At 38.4% G+C, this 23496-nt stretch overlaps 1 protein-coding gene across 1 annotated transcript in view; it reads right to left on the reverse strand.

Annotated features, from left to right (window-relative positions):
* LOC102185739 (cytochrome P450 2C18) overlaps positions 1809-23496 on the reverse strand; it is a 33681-nt gene continuing 11993 nt past the window's right edge. Inside the window, exons 4-9 of the mRNA XM_018041341.1 lie at positions 22339-22499; positions 19589-19765; positions 15116-15257; positions 12674-12861; positions 4058-4199; positions 1809-2360 (exon numbers count right to left, since the gene is read on the reverse strand). Coding sequence (XP_017896830.1) covers positions 2176-2360; positions 4058-4199; positions 12674-12861; positions 15116-15257; positions 19589-19765; positions 22339-22499 — 995 coding nt within the window. The 3' untranslated portion in view covers positions 1809-2175. The remainder of the gene's footprint in view (positions 2361-4057; positions 4200-12673; positions 12862-15115; positions 15258-19588; positions 19766-22338; positions 22500-23496) is intronic.

Here is a 23496-nt window from a genome sequence, read left to right on the forward strand (position 1 = left end):
GGACTGGATTCAAATTCCCTCAATTTTGTTTGTTTGACGGTCCTTATCTCTTCTTTTAAAGACAATTTCACTGTATACAGAAATCAAAGTTGGTGCATTTTTTTTTCTTTTAAATATTTCACTCCACTCTCTTTCTGCTTGCACAGAATTTGAAGAAAATCCCAATGTACTTATTCTGTTCCGCTAAAGGTAAGATTTTTTTCTTCCTCTAGCTTCTTTCAGATATTTTCTTTGTTTTTATAGTCTATGTTTGAATATGATGTACCTACCTGTAGACTTCAGGGTATTTTTCCAACCTGATGTTCTTAGAGTTTCCTGAATGTGCGGCATGGTATCTGACATTAATTTTGGGGAATTCTCTGAAATTACTGCTCAGATATTTCTTCTGTAGATCTGTTTGCTTTAAAATAAATGTTTTAATTGAAGCATAACATCCATAGAGAAAGTATGCATGTTCTAAATGTGCATGCCAACATACTAACACAGGGTGAATATTTCTGTAAAATCAAGACACAAATCATGAAAAAGAACTGCATAATTTATGTTTTCCATTGTACTGTTAATAGACATTTCAGGTTCTTCCTGTGTGGGGTTATTTTGATTGGTGCTGTTATGTGCATTCCTAAACATGTCTTGTTCATATCCCAAAGTATTGCGTTTCTATTCAGTACATACCTACAAGTGAAACTGCTGGACATTCACGAGTTTACATCCAATAAAAATGGCCAAATAGTTGTCCAAATGGTTTAACCAATTTACAGTATTACTCTGAGAATGCTGGTTGCTTCATTTTCTTGCCAAAACTTAGCATAATTTTTTTTTCATTTTAACCATTTTGATGGCTATCTAAGGATATCTCATTAAAATTTAAATTTGCACTTCCATAAAGCTTAATGTTACTGAACACTTTTTCAGATGTCCAATGGCAATACTAAGTATTCATATGTGAAAATCTAGTTTATTGGGATATAAGCTAATAGTTGGTTTCATACATTTTTAAAACAAATGCAAGTGTCAGAGAGAAAATTTGGTAGTATGTGCAAAGAATTTATACTCTGAACCAGGTGAGTGTAAACTGCTGACCTGATACCTGGTCTTGGTATCAAAAACCTGAATTATTTTAGTACTTCCTTAAACGAATCAAATCTTCTGTATAACTATAATATTAATAAAACCTTCAACAGGAATTTCTAATTCTCATTTCCATTAGTGTTTCAGGGATAAGTCCCAAAGATATTCTTTATCTCTCAGCTGTCTATATTTCAGAGATGTCTTGAGACTAAGAAGTTCAGGATCATAGCATCATATGGCCACCACTGATGTTACATATAAAACAACGTGATGGAAAGTAGAAAAAATCAGAATCTGGTGACACCTTCTAGGGATTTTGTTCTTGCTCAGAGAGAAAAGAATAACACTTAGAGTACATGATTAGAAATAGAGAAACATAGGTTAATATTTGACTAAGTTTGAAACACAAAGTAATGTGAACATTTCATATCTTCTATTAGTGTTCACAGTAACACCCACCAGAGGAATGAATTCCAACACTTATTATTCAGTCCTCCCAACTGCTGATTTTCTCACTATTTCCCTACAGGCTGGAGCTGCTCTTGGATACAGTTTCTCTCATTTCCAAATCCAGTCCTCAAGTAAGCCCAAGTGATACTCAGCAAAGAGTTTCCCTGCCCTCTTTCTCTTTGTCCCCTTCTGTGTTTATCATTATGAGGACAAGCACGGCCTCTTCAGACTCTTACTTTCATTCATTTCTTACCTGCATTACGTACAAAAGAAGGGAAGTCTGAGACTGGCTCAGCAAATGCTGCTGCTTTTTATTTAGAACATCTGGAGAGCAAATGGCTGTGTGCTGGCTTATACCAACAATTCCACTCTGTTTTACAGTGATAACATGGTACTGACTCTTAAGAAGTATTAGCATATGTGGTAGTCAATATAAGTGTTATAGAATATGAAGACAGCAAATACATTTGTGCAGTAAAACTCAGGAGACTTTCGTTTCATGGAAGTTGGATATTCACTGGATACTGAGAAAATTGTGGCAGTATGAGATGGGCGGTCAGAAAGAGTACCCCTGGTAGTAAGAAGGAGGTGAACGATGGCCCAGATGAGAGTTAATTACAAACAACAGCACAGCAGCAGCCGATGGACTGCCCTTCATATCACAGGAGTGAAGCAGATTTGGTACGGGGGTGGCACATGGCCAAACCCACTAGAAACTGGGGCGGTGTCGAGGTCCTTTGGGTCAACCACAGATTCCAGGGTAAATTTCTGTAAAATGGTGGTCAAAAATAAAAACAGCTCCATGCGGGCCAGGCCTTCTCCCACACAATTTCGTTTTCCTGAAAATACACACAGAGGTGATTTGTTCCTTGAACATTACATTTTGAATTGTCACAAAATGTATGAATGATTGAACAGAGGGAGGCCTGGAAAGATGTTTAGAGACAAATAAACAAGAGAGACATACTCGCTATTCACCTAATATCTTCATAGGAATTTTTCATTCAGTAAATATTGATTGAGTGTCTGCTCTGTGTCAGGCACTTCATCGTGTATTCCCACATTTTAACTGCTCTTTTCCACTTCCAGTTTCTAACAGAAGCCCTGAGCCCTGAGAGGAGGGACCTTGTATATATGTGCTTCCTTTCTACTTCTGGCATAAAATTCAGCTAAAGATATTTTTCCTCCATGTGCTTTCAAAAGTACATGTCTAAATGTGTCAGTCTCCCACCTGAAAACATTAAATGTCTCTCCTATCTGTTATGAGGTCCAAATGAGTTGAGCTAGCCCTCCATATTTTGTTCCCAGTATGATGTTTGATATCATTCTTTCCATTCTTCACACCCTCTACTCAGTGCTAGCCATATCCACTCTTCATCAACCTCCAATACACCATGAAACCTCTAGTTTTGTCTCATGATGTTTCATTCAGTCAAGATGCATTTCTCTGACACTTTCTTCAAGACCTACGTCCCATGTCATTTCCTCTTTATGGTCTTTGCGATATTCACACACAGTAGAATCTTGCCCTCTCTGAGTTGCCTCAATATCACATTCATTGCTTCAGGTGAAGCATGAATCACCTTGAATCATAATTCTGGTTCTTCTGCTGTGCTAAAATGTGTGCTTTTGAAGGGAAGGCTCAGTCCTTAACATCTTGGTATATGCAGAGCAAGACACAAAGCAGGCATCAAAAGCTGCCAAATACATGGAGGTGAGTCTGTGGCCAGAGACTCAGCACACACTGTAGCTGTGGAGACCCAGTTTCAGGGTCTATGGTCAGCACTGGAAGACGATCACGGTGCTCTGGAACCACTACAGGGCAGTTAGCTGGCAGGTTCTTTTCTCGACCTAAAAGAATGTCCTGCTCCTGTAAAACTGCCCTGCCTTCTCTTCTCACTTTGTTCCTGTGAGGCAGTTCAAATTCTCTTTCTTCTGTAAGAATGTTCCTTATTCCATTTTATGCCTCACTGTGGTGTATGAGTGACCAGAAAACAGGGTTTCTCCTTCTGGTCTCATGAGCAGCCTGAGCTTTCCTCTCTCACAACACTATTCAATGTTCTCTTTAGTAATTTGCTTCCCCAGCTAGATTGTGAGCCCACTTTGGTGCCCATTCTGTACCTTTAACCCCAGAACTCAGCCTAGGGAGTGAGGGATATCACATGGGAAATACTCAAACTTATGGATTGATGTACCTTTCTCATGGCAGTCAAGGAAAGTCTAAAAGTATCACCTGCTAAGAGGAGTTCACAGGTAACTCAGTGCTACCTACGATTATTATTGAATTATGCTAGAAGCATAATTCAATTAATCTGTTTTCTAGCTTTCTTACTTTGGAAGAACTGGGTCACCTCCCTGAAGGTCCAGTACTAGGGATGTGTGGTGAGGGGAGGAAACACAAGAGCATTGAAAGTGGTGTTTGTGATCATGGACTAAAAGCATTTCTTCCAGCCCCAGAGAGGACATCATTAAGTTCCAACCAACTCCAGAAAGGTACCTTGTTCCCTAAGTACTTAAGGAAATTAATTTCTATTACCTGCTGAGAAAGCCATGAAGTAGTCACTTTTCTTAAAGTTGCCACTCTCATCCAGGAAGTGGGCAGGGTCAAATACCTCTGGGTTGGGGAATTCTTTGTCATCATGTAGCACAGAACTCAGTGATGTTACTATAGTCGTGCCCTGGAATCAAAGATGAAGATAAACTGAGTTATAAGAAATCATGGAGCGAAAGAAATATTGCAAATCATTTAATCCAGTCTTTGATCTATAGATGAGGAGCCCTAGGGCCAAAGAAGGGCAGTGGCAAATTCCAGTGAGACAGACCAAGCAATAAACACGGATGGGTTTAAGATCAATGGCAGTGATGTTACTAAAGTGGCCTCCAATAGCATCTGAAGTACTGAGTACTTGGTTACTTGGTTTCTGAATCCCCTTTATTATCACAGTATTTAGACACTGCTGTTTGTTTTGTTCAATTTCATCATTTCGTTTGCTTACATCTCATATGTGGATTATGTTTTTAAATGGAAGCCTCTGATGACTCTTGAAAAGTCAGATGTATTTGGAACCTGTTTATAAGGCTTTTCAAAAATAGAGGTCTGATACAATTAAAAATGACATCGGGCAAATCCATACAGATGGAAACAGGTTAGTGGTTGTCAGGGGCTGGAGGGAGGGAGGAATGGGCAATGACTGCTTAGTGGGTGGGTTTGGTTTCTTTTTGGAGTGATGAAAATGTTCTGAACTAGATAGTAGCTATGGCTGCACAACATTTTGAATGTACTAAATTTCACTGAATTGCTCACTTTAAAATAGTTAAAATGGTAATTTTTACATTATAACTTATTTTCAGTTCAATTCAGTCGCTCAGTTGTGTCTGACCCTTTGTGACCCCATGAACCGCAGCACACCAGGCCTCCCTGTCCATCACCAACTCCCTGAGTCGACCCAAACTTATGTCCGTTGAGTTGGTGATGCCATGCAACCATCTGATCCTCTGTCTTCCCCTTCTTCTCCTGCCCTCAATCTTTCCCAGCATCAGAGTCTTGTCCAATGAGTCAGCTCTTCACCTCAGGTGGCCAAAGTATTGGAGTTTCAGCTTCAACATCAGTCCTTCCAATGAACACCCAGGACTGATCTCTTTTAGAATGGACTGGTTGGATCTCCTTGCAGTCCAAGGGACTCGCAAGAGTCTTCTCCAACACCACAGTTCAAAAGCATCAGTTCTTTAGCACTCAGCTTTCTTTCTAGTCCAACTCTCACACCCATACATGACCACTGGAAAAACCATAGCCTTGACTAGACAGACCTTTGCTGGAAAAGTAATGTCTGCTTTTTAATATGCTGTCTAGGTTGGTCATAATTTCCTTCCAAGGATTTTATCACAATAAAAAAGAAAATCTTCCCAAGAGGAAAAAATGATTTCTTAGACAAGTACACTAACAACTACTGAGCATTTATCTTTGGGATGAAATTTGTTTCTCTTAATTTTAAAATGTGGAGAAACACATTATGGATGAATTCTAGATTTAAAAAAAGACACAGAGATGATAAAATTAGAAAAATTCTCATTTTTCAACAAAGCAGATAAAGATTATCAATTTATACTGAAACAGCTGGATGGATGTTTTGGGAAACAGTGTACACTAAGTCTTAAAGTACATGCCATAGATTGTTAATTAATTACCTATGAAAATAGACACTCATCAATAGAGAGATATGGAAGATTCCTCCTTCACAAGTGATCATCTTAGCATTACCAATAATGGGATAAACTGACAATACATGTCTTCAGCCAAAATCCAATACAGTGGGACATACACAACATCTCCTATGTAATTTTCTTGCCAAATACACAGAATGGCTATGTAATCTCAAGAAAACAATTACCAAGGCCAGACTGCCAAATGTTTAACATGACGATTGTCTTGGACTCTTCAAAGTTGTCAATGTATTGAAATAAACATAGGAATAGGAACTGTTCTTGATAACAGGGGAGTAAAGGGACAGACAAACTAAATACTTGTTCCTTGACTGGACACTAGATGCCCCTTCAAGAAGAACTACACAAGCTATATTAGGATATCTGAGAAAATGTAATTATAGTATATATACTAGATAAAATTCTTGTATAGATGATAATTCCTTTAGTGTGAATGTTTTTACTGTTATGTAGATAAAGTCCTTGTTCACTTGTTTAGAAGATATACATACTGAAGTATTATTTAGGTTTAAGTGTGATAGACAGATGATAGATATGTAGTTAAAATATAAATGTATATACATTTTCATATATATTTCATATATTGTATATATATCCACTGTGTGTTTAAATCCTATTTAAATTTAAAAATTTCTTTAATTTAAAGTTGGGAGTAATTCCACACCTTAAGTTTATCGCATTTAAGGTTTATAATTTTATTTTTTAAATTATTGCCTTGTATAATCTCAAAACAAATAATACAAGAAAATGTTACCTTAAGTTTTAAAAACAGGTGTATTTTCAGCAAATGGTATTGGGACAAGTAGATATCCATAAAGAAAATAGTGTGATTATTATTTCACACCATAAGTAAAAATAAACTTTAAATGGATCATAGACTTAAACATAAAAGCTAAAAGTATAAAACTTGAAAAAGAAAAGATGAGCATAGATATTTGATAACATACTGGAAAATAAGTATGACACAAAAACACGGGTCATAAGGGAAATAACTGATAAATTGGACACCATCAAAATTTCAAACTTTCACTTTTTTCTAAAAAAAATTCTGCTCTTTCAAAACCATTGTTAGAAAGCAAAAAAAGAAAAAGACACATACTGGGAGTAAATATTTGCAACACTTAGACATGATAAAGGGACTGCATGCAAAATATATAAAGAACTGCAATAAGTAATAAGGCAAACAAGACTGCAAGGAGATCCAACCAGTGCATCCTAAAGGAAATCAGTCCTGAATATTCATTGGAAGGACTAATGCTGAAGCTGAAACTCCGATACTTTGGCCACCTGATGTGAAGAGCTGACATTGGAAAAGACCTTGATGCTGGGAAAGACTGAAGGCGGGAGGAGAAGGGGGTGACATAGGATGAGATGGTTGGATGGCATCACCGACTCAATGGACATGGGTTTGGGTGGACTCCCAGAGTTTGCAATGGACAGGGAAGCCTGGCGTGCTGCAGTCCATGGGGTCGCAAAGAGTCAGACACGACTGAGCGACTGAACTGAACTGAAGGCAAACAATCCAATAAAAAATAGAACTATAACTTGAGCAAATACTATTAATCAACACATATGAATGGCCAATCAACATATGAAAAAAATATATCACTTTTCGCCGAAAAAACAGAAGTAAAACAAAATGTGGTATCACTACACAACTATTACAAGTGTCTAAAATTTAGAGGGTGCATCAGCAAGTGTTAGAGCGCGGAAGTCAGAAGCCACGCAGACCGCACACCAAAGTCCCTTCCTTTTAGTGCCAGCAGCCGGTACTTGCCCGCGACCCGGCCACTTAGCCACGCACAAAGCAAGCCATAAACAACAATAAAACAGTGTGGGAAGGAGCCTTTGCTTAGTCTCCGACCTCATCCCTCCTCATCCCAAGTGCAGCCTTTCCGCGCCCAGGCCCCGAGCCCTGCGGGATGCACAACTGTGCCACCGGCTAGGGTTCTGTGAGCGCCGCCAGCCTGTCGCGCCAGGCTGGGGGAGGAGAAAATCGAGTTCTCCACCTGGTCCAGGCGGCGCCGCCCCACGTGCCCTGCGCCCTCGGAGAGGAGACTCTTGCCACAGGTTGGACCACCTCGCACAGCACGGCGCGGCCAACAACCCCAAGGCGTTCCTTGTACAGGAATGAAGCGCGTTGGAGAGTGCACCGTGTCATCCGCGAGGCCGCTTCCACCCCTCGCCTGTCACTCTCCTCGCGGGGACAACCGGTACCAAAGAGAGGAAGGCCGTGCGGCTCCACGGTGCGGCGCCGAGGTCTCGACCTTTAACCTCTGCCTCCGCCCCACCTTCCTCGTGGGGTCAGCCCTCTTTTGACACAAGCCTACAAGGCCTTGTACGGAAAATTGGGACCGATTTCGGCGTATTAGCATGCCAGACAATCAATTCCACCAAAATTTCTAACGATGCTTTAAATGTTTGTTTGTTTGTTTGTTTGTTTGTTTAAAAATACTTACAGATCTGAACTCTCTCCCTTTCGCCCCTTCCCATTCTCAGGACAAGGGAAACTAAAGAGGCGTTGAGATAAGTGTTCAAAGCCCCCAAGGGCTGGCTTGGCCGGCCATGTGAGTGGACATATATACAGGTGTGTATATGGGGAGAGACATGTACTTGGTTTCATATGTTTCTAATTTTTTTTCCCTACCAATCAATGGTGATCTTGCCAAAATTCCCTTTCCCACTGCCACCCAAGAACAGCCCCTCAAAACGATTTTCAAAACATATTGCTTTGTTTGGGGTAGAAAACAGGTGATCTGGCTGGAGGAATACTAATAAATACCACAAACAAAACAGTCAGAAGCCATTAATACAAGATAATGAATTAATAAAAAAAATTTAAGAACACTAACAAAGGCAAGTGGTGAAGGGTACCCCCAGCAAGTGGAACTCTCACATATTGCCACTTGGAATGTAAAATGTCACAGCCATATTAGAAAACCGTTTGATGGGTTTTTAAAAATGAAGTTAAACATTTAAATAACACTCTCACCCTTCGGTATTACCTAAAAGAAATGAAAACTTAGGTCCACACAAAAACCTGTATGCAAATGTTCACAGTACCTTTATTCAAATGGCCCCAAATTGGAAACAACCCACATATTCATCAATCAGTTAATGCATAGACAATCTGTGGTACTCCATATGATGGATTATTCATCAATAGAAAATGAATAAACTAATACATGCAATAAAAAGATGAATCTCAAACATTCTGCCACATAAAAAAGATAAAGGCATATATTGATTATAAGTTATTTCACTTATGTCACATTCCATTATATTGCACTCTTGAAAAGGCAAAACTACAGGACTAAAAACAGGTTAGTAGTTATCAGGGGCTAAAATTGGGGGAAACAGATTGGTTGCAAAAGAAGAATAAGAGAAAGTTTCAAGATGATGAAAATGTGTTTATATCTGACTTGTGGTGGTAGTGACATAACCTCACATATTGGTCAAAACTCTTTAGACTCTATACTTAACAGGGTAATTTTTCTTTTACATAACTTATACCTCAAGTGAAAAATAGAAGATGTTAAGTCACAAAACGCACACATGGTTAAAAAGTAAGTCTTCTTCCTATCTAGCTGCACAAACTCATTTAGACTTTTCAAAAATAACCATTCCCACCAACTAGTTACATGTGCTTTCACAGATATTATGCATATCAGCAGATAATCCTATATACATTTATGCTACTTATCACTTTCTTCTCTTTTTACCCAATGACAAACATCCACTAGATTTTGATTTTTTTCTATAATGAAATAATTTAGATATTGCCCAATGTCAACACATATGCTTCTACTGCTGCTAAGTTGCTTCAGTCATGTCAGACTCTCTGTGACCCTATGGACAGTAGCCCACTAGGCTTCTCTGCCCATGTGATTCTCCAGGAAAGAACACTGGAGTGGATTGCCATGCTCTCCTCCAAGGGATCTTCCCAAGCCAGGGATCAAACCTGTGTCTCTGATGACTCCTGTACTGGCAGGTGGGTGCTTTAGCTCTAGCTCCACCTGGGAAGCCCGTCAACACATATACATCTGCCGTATCCATGCTACACAATATAAATGTGCCATTACACTTACAATGAACATTTAGTAGCTAAAAATACCTTTTTTATTACAAGTAATGATGCAAGGATACATTTTGATATTCCTTCACAAGCATTTGTAGTAGATACCAAGAATTATAACTCTTGCATTATAAGATATATTTTATTTTTTAATAATTATGGCCAAAATGTGCTTCAGAAAAAGAAAAAAAGATGTAGTTATTTACAGTCTTACCAGTGGCACCTGAAAGTACTTGTTTACAACTATCCTCACTGGTAATAGATTTTTTCAGCCTTTGACTTCATCACTCTGATAGACGAAAATGTCTCATAGTTTTAGCTCATATTTTAAAATATATATATTACCTGGTTTAATTCTGGCAACATTTTGAGGTAAACACAATTAGTATTATCGACAGTATACAAATGTCTTCAGTAGGACATGAAAATTCACACAAAGTGGCATAAATAAGGAATAAAAATAGATTCACTTCAGTTCCAGTCACATTTTGATCACCAAATGAAATTGCACTAAATTTATATTTGTTTTTAATTTTTCAGGTTTTTAGTGTTGCAGAATTAAGGATGAGGGATTTCTAAACGCATGTGAGAGGGAAAAAAAAAACTTAGAGCAGCTCTAACACGGTAGACTTGCGTGATCTATGGCTACTTATACTTAAAGCCAGTCAAAAGGAAATAAAATTTGAAATTCAGTTCCTCAGTTGCATTAATCACATTTCAGGCATCCACTGGGTACATGTGGCTAGTGGCTGTCATAAGGGGCACACAGATATTCAGAATTCTGTCTTTCCCAGAAGATAGTGGTAATAATTTCAACCTTAAGAAACTCACAACCCTTTTCTCCTCAAAGGAGAATTTTGAGTTATCGTATTTTGATGTATAATAGTAACAATATGCAGGCTTCAAAATAGAATAGCTTGTAGGATGCCAACTAGAAAGTCTGAATAAAAACAGAAACCACGTGTTAGAAAACACGGAAAAACTGCTGATTAAAATTGGTCTCCAGATTCCAGATGGAAGAAACTTGGAAAGGCAAATTGGCATCTGCGGTCAATTTTCGACTGTGTACATATACAATTCTGAAATAGGAGGTGTTATGTAATTCTGTCTAGCAGAGGAAAGATGAACACTTTCTGGGAGAAGATAAATATCACCTAAGACTGCGTTTTTTTTTTTTCTTATATTATATCTGAGATTAAGCCAAACATTTTAGGCACAGAAAAGGCAGAACTAACTGAACACCCAAAAGAAATATATATACCTAATAAAAATATGCCCACAGTATGGAAAATTTCCCACCTATTTTATGAAGCCAGCATTACCTTGATATCAGAAGTCTGACAAAAATTTTTTGAGAAAGTATAATTGTAGACCAGTCTCTTACAAATAAAAATACAAATGTCCTCAATAAAATGTAGCAAACCAAATTCAGCTTTTTATATACGAGAGAGATGGAGATAGAGGGAACAAAATATATACCATATAAACAAATGCAAATAATCCATTTGATCAAATTATACACACATTTGTGGAAAAAATTAGACAGATTGTGAATAGCAAGGGAGAGGGAAAAATAGGGAGTTCCTAATCAATGGGCATAAAATGGTTGCCAAGGGTTTAGGGGAGAGAGGGATGAATGAACAGAGCACAGAGGATGTTTAGAGCTGTGAAACTACTCTATATAATACTACAATGATGGATACATATCAGTAGACTCTTGCTCAAACTCACAGAATGTACAAGAGTGAACCCTAATGTAAATGATGAACTTTGGATGCTAATGATGGTCAATATATGCTCATCCATTGTAAAAAGTGTACCAGTGTGGTAGAGGATACTGATAATGGGTGAGGCAATGCATGTGTGGAGGCAGGAAGTATATGGGAAATCACTGTATCTTCAGCTGAAAATTGCTGTGAACCTAAAACTGCTATAAAAAATAAAGTTTATCCCCCAAATCATACAAAAATAGGATTAGGAAGTATTTCCCTAATCAGTTTTTTTTTAATATTTACCAAAATGTACATAAAATATCATTCTCAATGATGAGATATATAACCCTCACCTCTTTCAGGATATCATAAATGAAACAACAGCCACTATCACCACCTTGTTCAATATTATTCTTGAAATCCTGCCAGTGTGATAATGCAATAAAGTAAATCAAAGTCATGAGAATCGGAAAATAAAGAATGAAACAAATATTAAACCAGATGGCAGAATTGTGGTGTATATAGATATTACAAATAAATCAACAAACAAATTATTAACAATGATATATGAATTTGGAAAGGTTGTTAGATATAAGGACATCAAGATAATAAAATCAATTATATTTCTATATACCAAAAGAATGGAAAAAGCAATTTTAAAATTATAAAACATATAAGATCAAGAATATTTCTTATCTGAGAAAAACATAACAGATGTGCAAGTCACTGTACTAAAAACAAAACAGTATCAAAAAAATTAAAGAAAGCCCAAATTAACTGTATCTGTGAATTGAAAGCATCAACATGTCAAGATGTCAATTTCCAAATTGATTTTATACTACCATGAAAAAAATCACAGCTGAATGTTTTGGGTAATTGACAAATGAATACTGAAATTTACCTGGAAATATAAACAGCTAAGGGTAGCCAAAACAATATTAAAGAAGCAGAACAAATTTGGGAGACTTAGCCAGATATCGAGAGCTGTCATAAAGATTTATAGCTACAAATTGGAAACAACACAAAACCCATCAAGCTGCCACATGTATGATTTTTCCAATTGTCTCATCTTGAGGACTGAAATCATACTGTGAATATGGGAACTTCAAGAGTGTTGAGGTCACTGCAAGAGAAACAATTTTACCTTGGGGATGAGGTAATTTCTGAATTTAACGTCACGGGTCACCGCGTGGGGCAGATTGGTGGGGACGAGGTCAATGTATCTCTGGATCTCGTGCACCACAGCATCCATGTATGGCATGTGGCTTCTGTCCTGCATGCAGGGGCTCCGATGTCTGCCGATCACACGGTCAATCTCTTCCTGGACTTTAGCTGATAAGACACAAGTAAGACTACTGGAAAAAAGAGGAAAACACACGCCACAATTTCATACCAAATCAGGGTGACATAAAACTCTGTAAAGTGTTCCAACATCGTTATAAACATCAATTGTATGTCCAGAAGTACACCTAGACTTAGAGAGTTTTCATAATACAAGTACAAATGACACTCATACAAGCTAGGCTTTGAGATAAATCTGTGCACACATGAAAAGTGATAAAAGTGTTAGTCGCTCAGTCGTGTCTGGCTCTTCCTGACCCTATGGACTAGTAGCCCACCAGGCTCCTCTGTCCATGGAATTCTCCAGGCAAGAATACTGGAGTGGATTGCCATGCCCTCCTCCAGGGGATCTTCCCGACCCTTGCCTCCTGCATCGCAGGCAGATTCTTTACCATCTGAGCCACCAGGGAAGCCTAGATATTAGCATGCATGCATGCTAAGTCATTTCAGTCATGTCCACCTCTTTACAACCCTACGAACTGTAGCTCTCCAGGTTCCTCTGTCCATGGGATTCTCCCAGCAAGAATACTGGGGTGAGTTGCTATGCCCTCCTTCAGGGGCTCTTCTGGACACAGGGATCGAACCCGCTTCTCTTACATCTTCTGTATTGGCAAGCAGATTCATCACTAGCACCACCTGGGAAGCTCATATATTAGCATAGAGGATCATTAATAAAAAATAGAAATGATGAAACACTTTAAACACAAACAGTATATTATTAACTCAAGAAATGTCTGTCATCACATGTAGGAGACAGGAACAATAAAAGAAAAGCAGCCCCTGGCAAGGGCCGCAAAAGAAATTTATAATTATTGATAAACTGGATGCTATAAGGCATGAGACTCTTGGAACAAGTCCAGAGGGATCAGTTCATAATCTTGAAAACAAGATATGATCCTGGGGTCGGAAAACCGACCCCAGACTGTTTCTCAACTAGCGTCTCAGAGTCACGTGTTTTACATATCTGGTGAAAAATCTATAGATAAAAATATTAGTCTCAGTTACTGATTTGTTATTGATTACTGTTTCCTAATTACTTAATGATCATTTTGTTCTTTGGCCCTGAAGGCCGCATGAGTTATAGTTTAACTCCCCACATATTCTTTCATTCATGGCTGAAAGTATAATAAAGCTGGCTTGGATTCAGTTTCGGCACCTTCACCTTGGAGCGGTGTTGGTCCCCTGATCCTCACTTTTCTATGAATTCTTGTGTCTCCTTTCTCATTCTCTCACCATATCAAGCTTTCGGAAACCCTGCTTGTTGAGCTGGTCTTGACAATCACAGAAAGAAAAACAGGTATCAGGTATTATTTTCATATCAAAAGAATATACGATGTTTTAAAAATCAAATTCTATAACTGAGGTATTGTATATGTATTGTGTGTGTTTATTTGCAACTTGAAATGCTATCTTATTTAATGTTTAAAAAGGGAAAAACTTCCTTTAGGTACAGTTCAGTTCAGTTCATTCACTCAGTCGTGTCTGACTCTTTGTGACCCCATGAACCCCAGCACACCAGGCTTCCCTGTCCATCACCAACTCCAGGAGTTCACCCAAACCCATGTCCATTGAGTCAGTGATGCCATCCAGCCATCTCATCCTCTGTCATCCCTTTCTCCTCCTGTCCTCAATCTTTCCCAGCATCAGGGTCTTTTCCAATGAGTCAGCTCTTCACATCAGGTGGCCTTTTAGGTACATTTTCTGTCTAAATAGCATATATCTTTTTCTAAATCTAACCTTTTAAAGCACTTCTCAGACTGAAAATTTTCTCAGGCTGTCTCACCAAATTTCTAGAATTTCTGCTATACTTCAACAATATAGCTCCCATCTTACCTATCCTAGCATTATAATGTTGCATATTTAGAACAAGGAAAGATTTAGGTAAAAACATATCTACCACTCAAAGTAGCCACTTCGTAAGAAAACTAACAGTCCATTGTAGGCCAATTTATGCTGGTTGTGCCTGCTGCAAATCCCTTCCCATGAAGTCCAGATACCTCACCGGAATTTTTTATTGATGAATCCATAGCTTCATTGCCTTTGCTACTGCTCATACTGTCTCTACTTTTCTCAGCAATCCTCCCTACTATACTTGTCTTACTTTCACCTTTTGTTTTTTAAATATTTGGGCAGCTTATAGTGGGTGGCATAGAAATTTCAAAACTAAAGCTTCTCTAAGAGGAACTATAAGACAGAAGACCCAATATCTTCCCCAAAACTCACCCTGCCCACCACGTTATCATACCTGTGACCTCTGGGTGTTTCAGCAGCAGGAGGAGCCCATATCTCAGCGTGGTGCTTGTTGTCTCTGTCCCAGCGCCAAACAAATCAAACACAGATGCTATCAAGTTTTCAAAAGTAAACTCCATCTCTTGATTGTGCTTTTCCTAGAAGTTATTTGATGTAATTATCTGGTAGTTTGCCAGCATAAATAATCAAAATCAATCCAAAATAACACATACTGTTAGAAAGCTAAACAAACCTAGACACTCAAAGTGCAGTACTACAGCCACTGGCAAAGTGTGTGGACTGGGCTGATGCAGTCTTGATTTCCTACTCCTCATCCCTAGCTTGCCTAAAAACTTCATTCCAAGCCTTTTTTTCAGGTGCACTGGTCAAGCAACCTACTTCTTACCAAAGAGCTTGCTGATGCCAGTTTCTCTCTTTCTGTCTTCACAGTCAAAACACAGATACAGACGTATAAGCGGCGTAGGTCATCATTTTGAAACATGAGTATCTGAGCGTGAAGATGAAACCTACATACTTAAATATGCTGAAGAAAAATGGAAGGCACTTAAGTTCAACGCACTTCATGGCTAGCCCTGGACTTCCCAACAGAAGAGTCTCCGGGAACCCATTCTTTTTCTTTGTAATCTATTCGAGGATGTGCTGCTATGTTAGCTTTTGCACATTTTCAACTTCTTCGTGCGTCTTTAGTCGGAGTCCAGATAAAATGGTTTAAAAGGAAAAGAGAATTGCAAACTCTTGATTCTGGTTTATAACATTTTTCAAGATATGGCTCTAATTTGCTCATTTCTATCAATTAAGGTTGTGTTTGCCTACCAATAAAAAAAAAAAGTTAACAGTGATTTAAAGAAATAGTGAGTTTATTTATCCCACATACAAAGACAAAATGGGGCCGGCCACTACTGTATTCCAAGACGTGAGGCAATAGGCAGCTTGGTGGAGGAAATGAGTGCAGATGCTCAGAATAAGGAATTGACTGAATAAAGCTCTCACAAATTGGAAGTTGGGAGAGTAAAAGCCCTTCACAATGACAACTAAGGTGGGTTTAAAGGAGGGATATATGTGACATAAAATTGATAATAAGAATGGAACAATCTGAAATACTGACTACATAGGTCATGAACATACCAAAAATAGTCATTTCTTCCTATCCAGTCCTCTAGACTAGCATTAATTTAATAAGGCTCTTATAATCCCCAAGCGACCTGTAGCATGCCCAATATTATATAATCCAACACCATTAAGATAGACTTAACCCTATCACAGTTGTACCTGATAGACAAAAGTAGTTATCCAATTGGTAACATCAACTTCACACAGTGTCTAAGTTTGTCAACTCAAAATTACTCTGAGGCCAAGAAGGAGAGTAGAGTTCTTATAAATCGTTATTGCTATTTCTATCTGTTCAAATGAATTTGAAGAATCAATGGTTATGTACACATAGCCTATCAAAACTAAACTAGCCTATACAAAACCTTGCTGAAAGAAATTAAAGAAGACCTAAATAAATGGAAATACATCCCATGTTCATCTATTGAAAGACTTAGAATAGTTAAGATGGCACTACTCCCAAACTGACCTACAGATGCAACATGATCCATGTGAAAATGGATCAGATTCTACTAGGATGGCTAGAATCAAAAAGACAGATAATTAGAAGCACTGTCAAATATGTGAGTAAACTGTAAGCTTCATACACTGCTGGTGAGTATATAAAACGGTGCAGTCAATTTTATGTGTAGCTTTCTTCTAAGAGTTTTATAGCTTCAGTTCTTGTATTAAGACTTTGATCTGCCACACCTCCTTCGAAGGTTAAATACAAAGTTATCATCTGTCTGTGCTGTGCTGTTGTGTTCGACTCTTTGTGACTCCATGGACTACAGCCCACCAGGCTCCTCTGTCCTTAGAACTTCCCAGGCAAGAATACAAGAATAGATTGTCATTTCTTATTCCAGGGGATCTTCCTGACCCAGGGATTGAACTCTCATCTCCTGTTTCTCTCGCACTGCCAGGTGGATTCCTTGCCACTGTGTGACTTGGGAAGCCCACCAACAATTCTATCACTAGGTATATACCCAAGAGAAATTAAAACATATGTATATACAAAACTTGTGGGGCTTCCCAGGTGGTGCCAGTAGTAAAGAGTCTGCGCGCCGTTACAGCAGGGGTAAAAGATATGGGTTCAGTTCCTGGTTGGGGAAGATCCCCTGGAGGAGGCCATGGCAACCAACTCCAGTATTCTTGCCTGGAGAATCCCATGGACAGAGGAGCTGACAGGCTACAGTCCACAGGGTCACAAAGAGTTGCACATGACTGAAGCAACTTAACAAATGCACACATACATAAAACTTGTACATAAATGTCCACAAACTCATCAAAACCAAAATAGAAGGAACCAAAATGTCCATCAACCAACAAACAGATATACAAAATGTGGCATATCCACACATTTAACCATTTACAGGAATGAAGTACTGATGTATGCTACATTATCAATGAACCCTGAAAGTTTTAAGTGAAAGAAGCTAGACACAAAAGACACATATTGTATAACTCCATTAATATGAAATGTCCAGAATAGCAAACTTATAAAGATGGAAGATAGGTTAGTGAAACCTAGAACTGGGGAGATTGGGGAGGAATGAGGGTGACTCCAAAAGCATATAAGATTTCTTTTCAAGGTCGTAAAAATATTCAGAAATTGATTGTGGTGGCAGTTGTTCAACTCTGTGAAAATCCTGAATTGTATACTGAATGTGTGAGGGATATGGTATATAAATTATACTGAATAAAGATGCTATAAAAAAATAAATATGATAGTGAAGTCCAGAGAAACAATAAGGGTTTTAAACATAGCACTGATGAAACAGCCACTGTTAAAAGGAATACCAGACATCTTAGAGCCTCCTTAACCCAGGATTAGTGGAGAGACTTCATAGCACAATGAGAACCCCTCAAATTATGTGCAAAATATCAGGAACTCATATAGGTGCATCTTTCTAGGACAGTTTCCTTCCTCCTAATCAGATTCTCAAATCAACTGGGCCCCAGAAAGACAAAAATCATTGCCCAAGCACCAGAGAAATCAGAGAGCAGATTTGCTTCTTCCTTCCTCCCGTTTCTTTAAGCCACTCCATGTGCTTCCCTTCATTCTGTTTGAAACACATGATTTGAGCAGTCCAGTTCAAATCCATGAACAAGCCTTCAAATGTCATCTTCATCAGCATCTTTGGCTCCTTGCCATTTTAGCCTACTAACTGTTTTCTCATTTCTGCCCAGTGCTACAAAGTGGTTGAATAAAATAATGATGGCCTCAGATGAAGACATTTCTTTCTCCAGAATTAGTTTCTACATGGCTTTTTACAGCTTTTACTGGATCCTGCCTTTCCCCAGTTCAAGAACGGCTTTGCACCTACACAAATTTTTTTGTGGCAGCTATATTGCTCTTGACACAATTTCTAACTTGACCCTACCACTAATCATATTCACTATTAAAATTTACTATCTGAATTTTTCCTTCCCTAGTTGAACTTTTCAGATAACAAATTTGATCTTTTTACTGAGATTTCCCAGACAGTCCCTATAATTTGGCTCTCATCCTTTCTTCTACCTAAAACTAATATTTATAGATCTTTGATAACATGACAAGATAGACAGATTGATTTTATTTCAGAATCCTCTGCATTTCCATGTTCCAGGCTTTCATCAAGCCAAAGTCCAAAGAAATTAAAAATCTCATAGCTAGTCCTTGAGCTCCATTCTCATTGTACCGGTCATTCTACAGAACTACCAGGATAATCTTCCCCAGTAATTATTTGCACTCTACTCTTGTTCTGGTTCATACATCTACCTGATAAAAATCAAAATTTCTCATGCCAACTTTCACGTTTACTTGAAGGACACCAACCTCCAACTCTATATCTATCCAGAATTATTTTTGGTTCCACTCAGTTAAGGCTTCTCTCTTCTATCCACCTAGTCTCTACCACAAACACCTCTGAACCTCTCATGACTTTATTCTACCAATCTGAAATTCCCTCCCCGATGACTTATTGCAAATATTTGAAGATATACGTCAAACTTCAGGACATACAGGAAACCCAAGCAGGCTAAACCCTTCCTTCTCACTCTCCCACATGCTATGTGAAATGATCACACCCACCTTCCTGTTATGGCTCAGTATTTTGAATTTCTCACTTGTCTGCACTTCCATTTCACCTGAGATATGTGTTCTCTTTCTTCTCATCTAGCCTATTAGTACCCAACAGACAAGGTCCATGTATCCCAGTTATTTAACAATTCAATTTTAAATCTCCCATGATGCTCAATCCAGATCCATGCACAAATAGTACCCAAAGGGCTAATCAAGCATTTCTTCTCTAACCATTAAACATCCCTAATAAGTACAGAACAAGTTAATGAACAAAAAAATTCAGGCAAATAGATAACTAATCTGTCATCAACATTTTACCTGTTCCATTTTGATCAGGAAACAATCAATGAAGTCCCGAGGATTGTTAATGTCCAGAGTTGCTTGATGTTCTTTTACTTTCTCCAAAACATAGCTTCTCACATAAGCAAAATTTTTAAATACTTTGTTATGACTCCCTGGGAAATAGTCGATGAGAATAGGGAAACTGTTGCAGATCTTAAAGATTAAAAATATGTATTTATTAAATTAAAAATACATGTTGAAGACATATATACCATATGCCAACCCCTGGTTACAAACTGAAGTGAATAAAAATGGTCTATATCTTCAGGGGGAGCTTTTTATATTGTACATATAAAATCATTCTTTATGCTGATAGAGGTATTTAAGGGAGAAAACTCTGACCAGGTGATAAAAGTTGACAGTAATTTCCCATATTCATACAACAACCTTGTGTTATTAAAGCACTTTTATGTCAATTCTCTCTTTTTCTAAATTAATTCTTCTTTACAACCTTGAAATATAGAGTAAGATGAATTACTATGATGCACACTTTATAGATGAGGACAGAGGTTAAGGAAGTTTGGATGTTTTATCATTCCAAGCCCAATCACCTGGTCAGCTAGGATACCAACTAAAGCATCAAACACCCCTGCCCTGGTCAGTGTTCCCGGTGGCATCTCTGTTCACAAACTTTCTTCCTCTCTGAAAGAGATATTCTCTTTTTTCCTAAAGTAGGATATTTCTGCTAAGTAATGTGATGAGGAAATCACTAAGTGTGACTGGAGGACAAGCCTGTGCATGATGGAAACCTTCCAGTAAGGGCCTGGACGTTCACTGAATGCTGTGGGCATGCTTTTGGGCAGTCACCAAAGTAGTTTATGGAAACTGGATTTTGGTAGGGTAGTGGAAAAAACCACTGGCCAGGGAGGCAAGAGCCTTGAATTCCAGCTTTATATTCAGGCTTTTCTTTTCTTTGTAAAATAAAGGCACAGCCACCTCTCCCAGATGTTTACTTTATGACACTAAGGCAGGATTGTTACATTTGAACATTCACTTAGAATAACATCAGCAAAAATGACGCCGTAGACAACTCAAAAGGCCTATCCCGCTTTTAAAAAGTGTCAGAGGGTTTACAAAAATTTCATTTACTGGAAGAGGCACATGTGTAACAATGAACTATACTAAATGTCAAAAAAAAAAAAAAAGTGTCAGAAAATTAAGCAAAAGCTATCAGAATCAACTTGTCAGAACTCTAGAGCACCAAGGTTTACAGCAATCACATAAATGTTGAATCAAAGATAAGACAACTTAAAAACAGCAGAAACGATCTGTTGTTGTTTTTTCTCCTTGTCCCACCTCCTTCCTTGGCAGTGGCCTTAACAAGGGCAGCTTGTGGCTCGGGAGCCTGGTTCCTCATTCTCGTGGTACCAGAGCAGACCTCACTAACAAAGAACTGTGTATCTGTGTTCTAACCTGTCTGGGGCCGCCTGAGGCACTGACACAGGCAACTTGTTTTTGTTTCATCTGACTTGGAACTTAGGGTGGAAACACGGTCTCAAAGACCTGGCGAGATTAATGAAAAACCCACAGTTGCCTGGAGCAAAAGATTACAGTTAAGGTACACAACAGGGCCCCAAACTCCAGAAAGACTAGCTGGGGAGGGAGTGCCTTTAAGAAATTAGGACATTCAAAAGCACCCACGTATACTGAGGAATTTAGAAAGCTATACACATGCCCAGGGCAGGACATCTGCTAAGAAAAGACCTGAGAAGAGACTAAGCTATCACCTCTGGCTGATCTCTAGGCTGAGTGCAAGTAACAAGCAAAGACCAAGGCAGAGTTGAAAATAACCTGGCTAAGAGATTCCCAGGTGCCTCAGTGGTAAGAGAACCCACCTGCCAATGCAAAAGTTCAGTCCCTGAGTCAGGAAGATTCCCTGGAGATGGAAATGGCAACCCACCACAGTATCCTTGAGATACTGGGAAATCCCTGGGAAAAGCCAGGATACTGGGAAAAGCCTGGGAAATCCCATGGACAAAGGAGCCTCACAGGTACAGTCCATGGGATCACAAAGACTCGGACATGACTGAGCAACTAAGCACACAAGGACAAATCTAGGAGTCATTTCCTTCCCTTTATTTCCTCGCTTTCTCCCTTTCTTCTTTGCTCCCTTCCTCTCTATCTCCATCTCTTTGTCTCACCTTTCTTTTCTTAGGATCCTCACATTCAATGACATTGCTATCCACAGACTCACAGATATGAAAACAAGCTATAGAAGGAGAGGAGAGGACGGAGGGGCAATACAAGGGTAGTGAGGGGGAAAAGGGGTTTTATGGGATTATATGAAATCTTGTGTGTGAAACTTCTGAGAATTGTAAAGCACTATAGAATTTAAAGAATATTTTATTCAATTTTTTAAAAAAAGAAAAAACCACCAAAAATCAAAAAACTCTATTCAAATACTAGCTGAACATAATAAGCTAAAGGAACAGAAATTTCAGCAACCACACTAGACAAAAAAAAGAGATTGTGCCAAGACAGTTTAGAAAAGTCACTAAATAAATGAATAGCTACAGCTTGCAAAAGTCAAACAAACAAACAGAAACTATATCAAACTAAAAAACAAAACGAAGAGGGGAAAATCGGATTCCCAGTTGCCACATTGTAATATCCAAAACGTTCAATTTTCAAACATTCTCTTCACAGCTTGGCCCATACTGAATTATCAACTTGTTAGAGAAAAGAACACAGATGACTTCTCAGGAAAAAAAGGAGCATGACCTCACCTGTATCCATGGGGAGCTCATAATCCGGAGATTTTCATTAAATTTCTCTAGCAAGTTACGAAAATTCTGATCTGTATAATCAAACCGATTTTGGAAAATAATGGAGCAGATCACATTGCAGGGAGCACAGCCCAGCAGGAAAGTGGGATCACAGGGTGACCCTAAAGAATGGAAAAGATTTATAAAACACTGTTAAAATATAAATACAAAACTTTGCTGTGGATAACAGATAATTTTAGAATCTCTGAATCAACATCTACATAGAAATTCCCTTATCAGCAAAAGTTTATCATTATTGCCTTTAACATGAATTGACCATACCATCCTTGTTTGTTTAACAGATCTTTTTTTTCAACTTTTTAGCTGGACTGCACAATTTGAGGGATCTTAGCTCAGCAACCACAAACTGAACCTGGGCCCATGGCAGAGAGAGGGCCCAGAATCCTAACCATTCAGTCAACAAGGAACTCCCCCATCCTAGTTTGTTTAATAACTTGTTTCCAAAATCTCCATTTACTTCACTGCCTTGAGCCAAATTGCTGGTTATTTTGAAGAATGGAAAAAAAATTCTAAGGTCCGGTTAAAAACAACAATTCAAGTTATCTATCAGCACAGAATCACATCTGTCTGGTAAGCTAGACAATTAAGCACTGATGTAAGAAGGAAAAAATATTTAGGAACCTGGGAACCTTTTATATATAAAAAATAGTTGAAGGAATAACTGGTAGGATCAGGAAAGGAAGAGATTTAAGAGAGAAAGAGTATGGAAAAATTTAGGTGTTTCATGGAACAATGAGTAAAAGTGAAAGTCATCCACACTGTATGAGAAGAAAAAGTAACACAAACAAACTGCAGACTCTAAGATTTGTTTGCCTAAAATAAATGTAAGAATTCTTGGGACTTCCCTGGTGGTCCAGTGGCTAAGACTCAGAGCTGCCAGTGCAGGGGGCCCAGGTTCGATCCCTGGTCGGGGAGCTGTATCCCACATGCTACAACTGGGACTCAGAGCAGCCAAATAAATAAATAAATTTTTTTTTTTAATTCTTAATTTCAAACTTCAATCACAAAGCAAACAAGAAAGGTTAACATGAAATGTCCATGTGTGTGACAACTAAAATCTGATTTTTAATCTTTCCTGTCACGTCACTGGAGAGGAAG

The sequence above is a fragment of the Capra hircus genome, chromosome 26 (assembly GCF_001704415.2).
Source record: "Capra hircus breed San Clemente chromosome 26, ASM170441v1, whole genome shotgun sequence".
In the NCBI taxonomy this organism is placed as follows: domain Eukaryota; kingdom Metazoa; phylum Chordata; class Mammalia; order Artiodactyla; family Bovidae; genus Capra; species Capra hircus.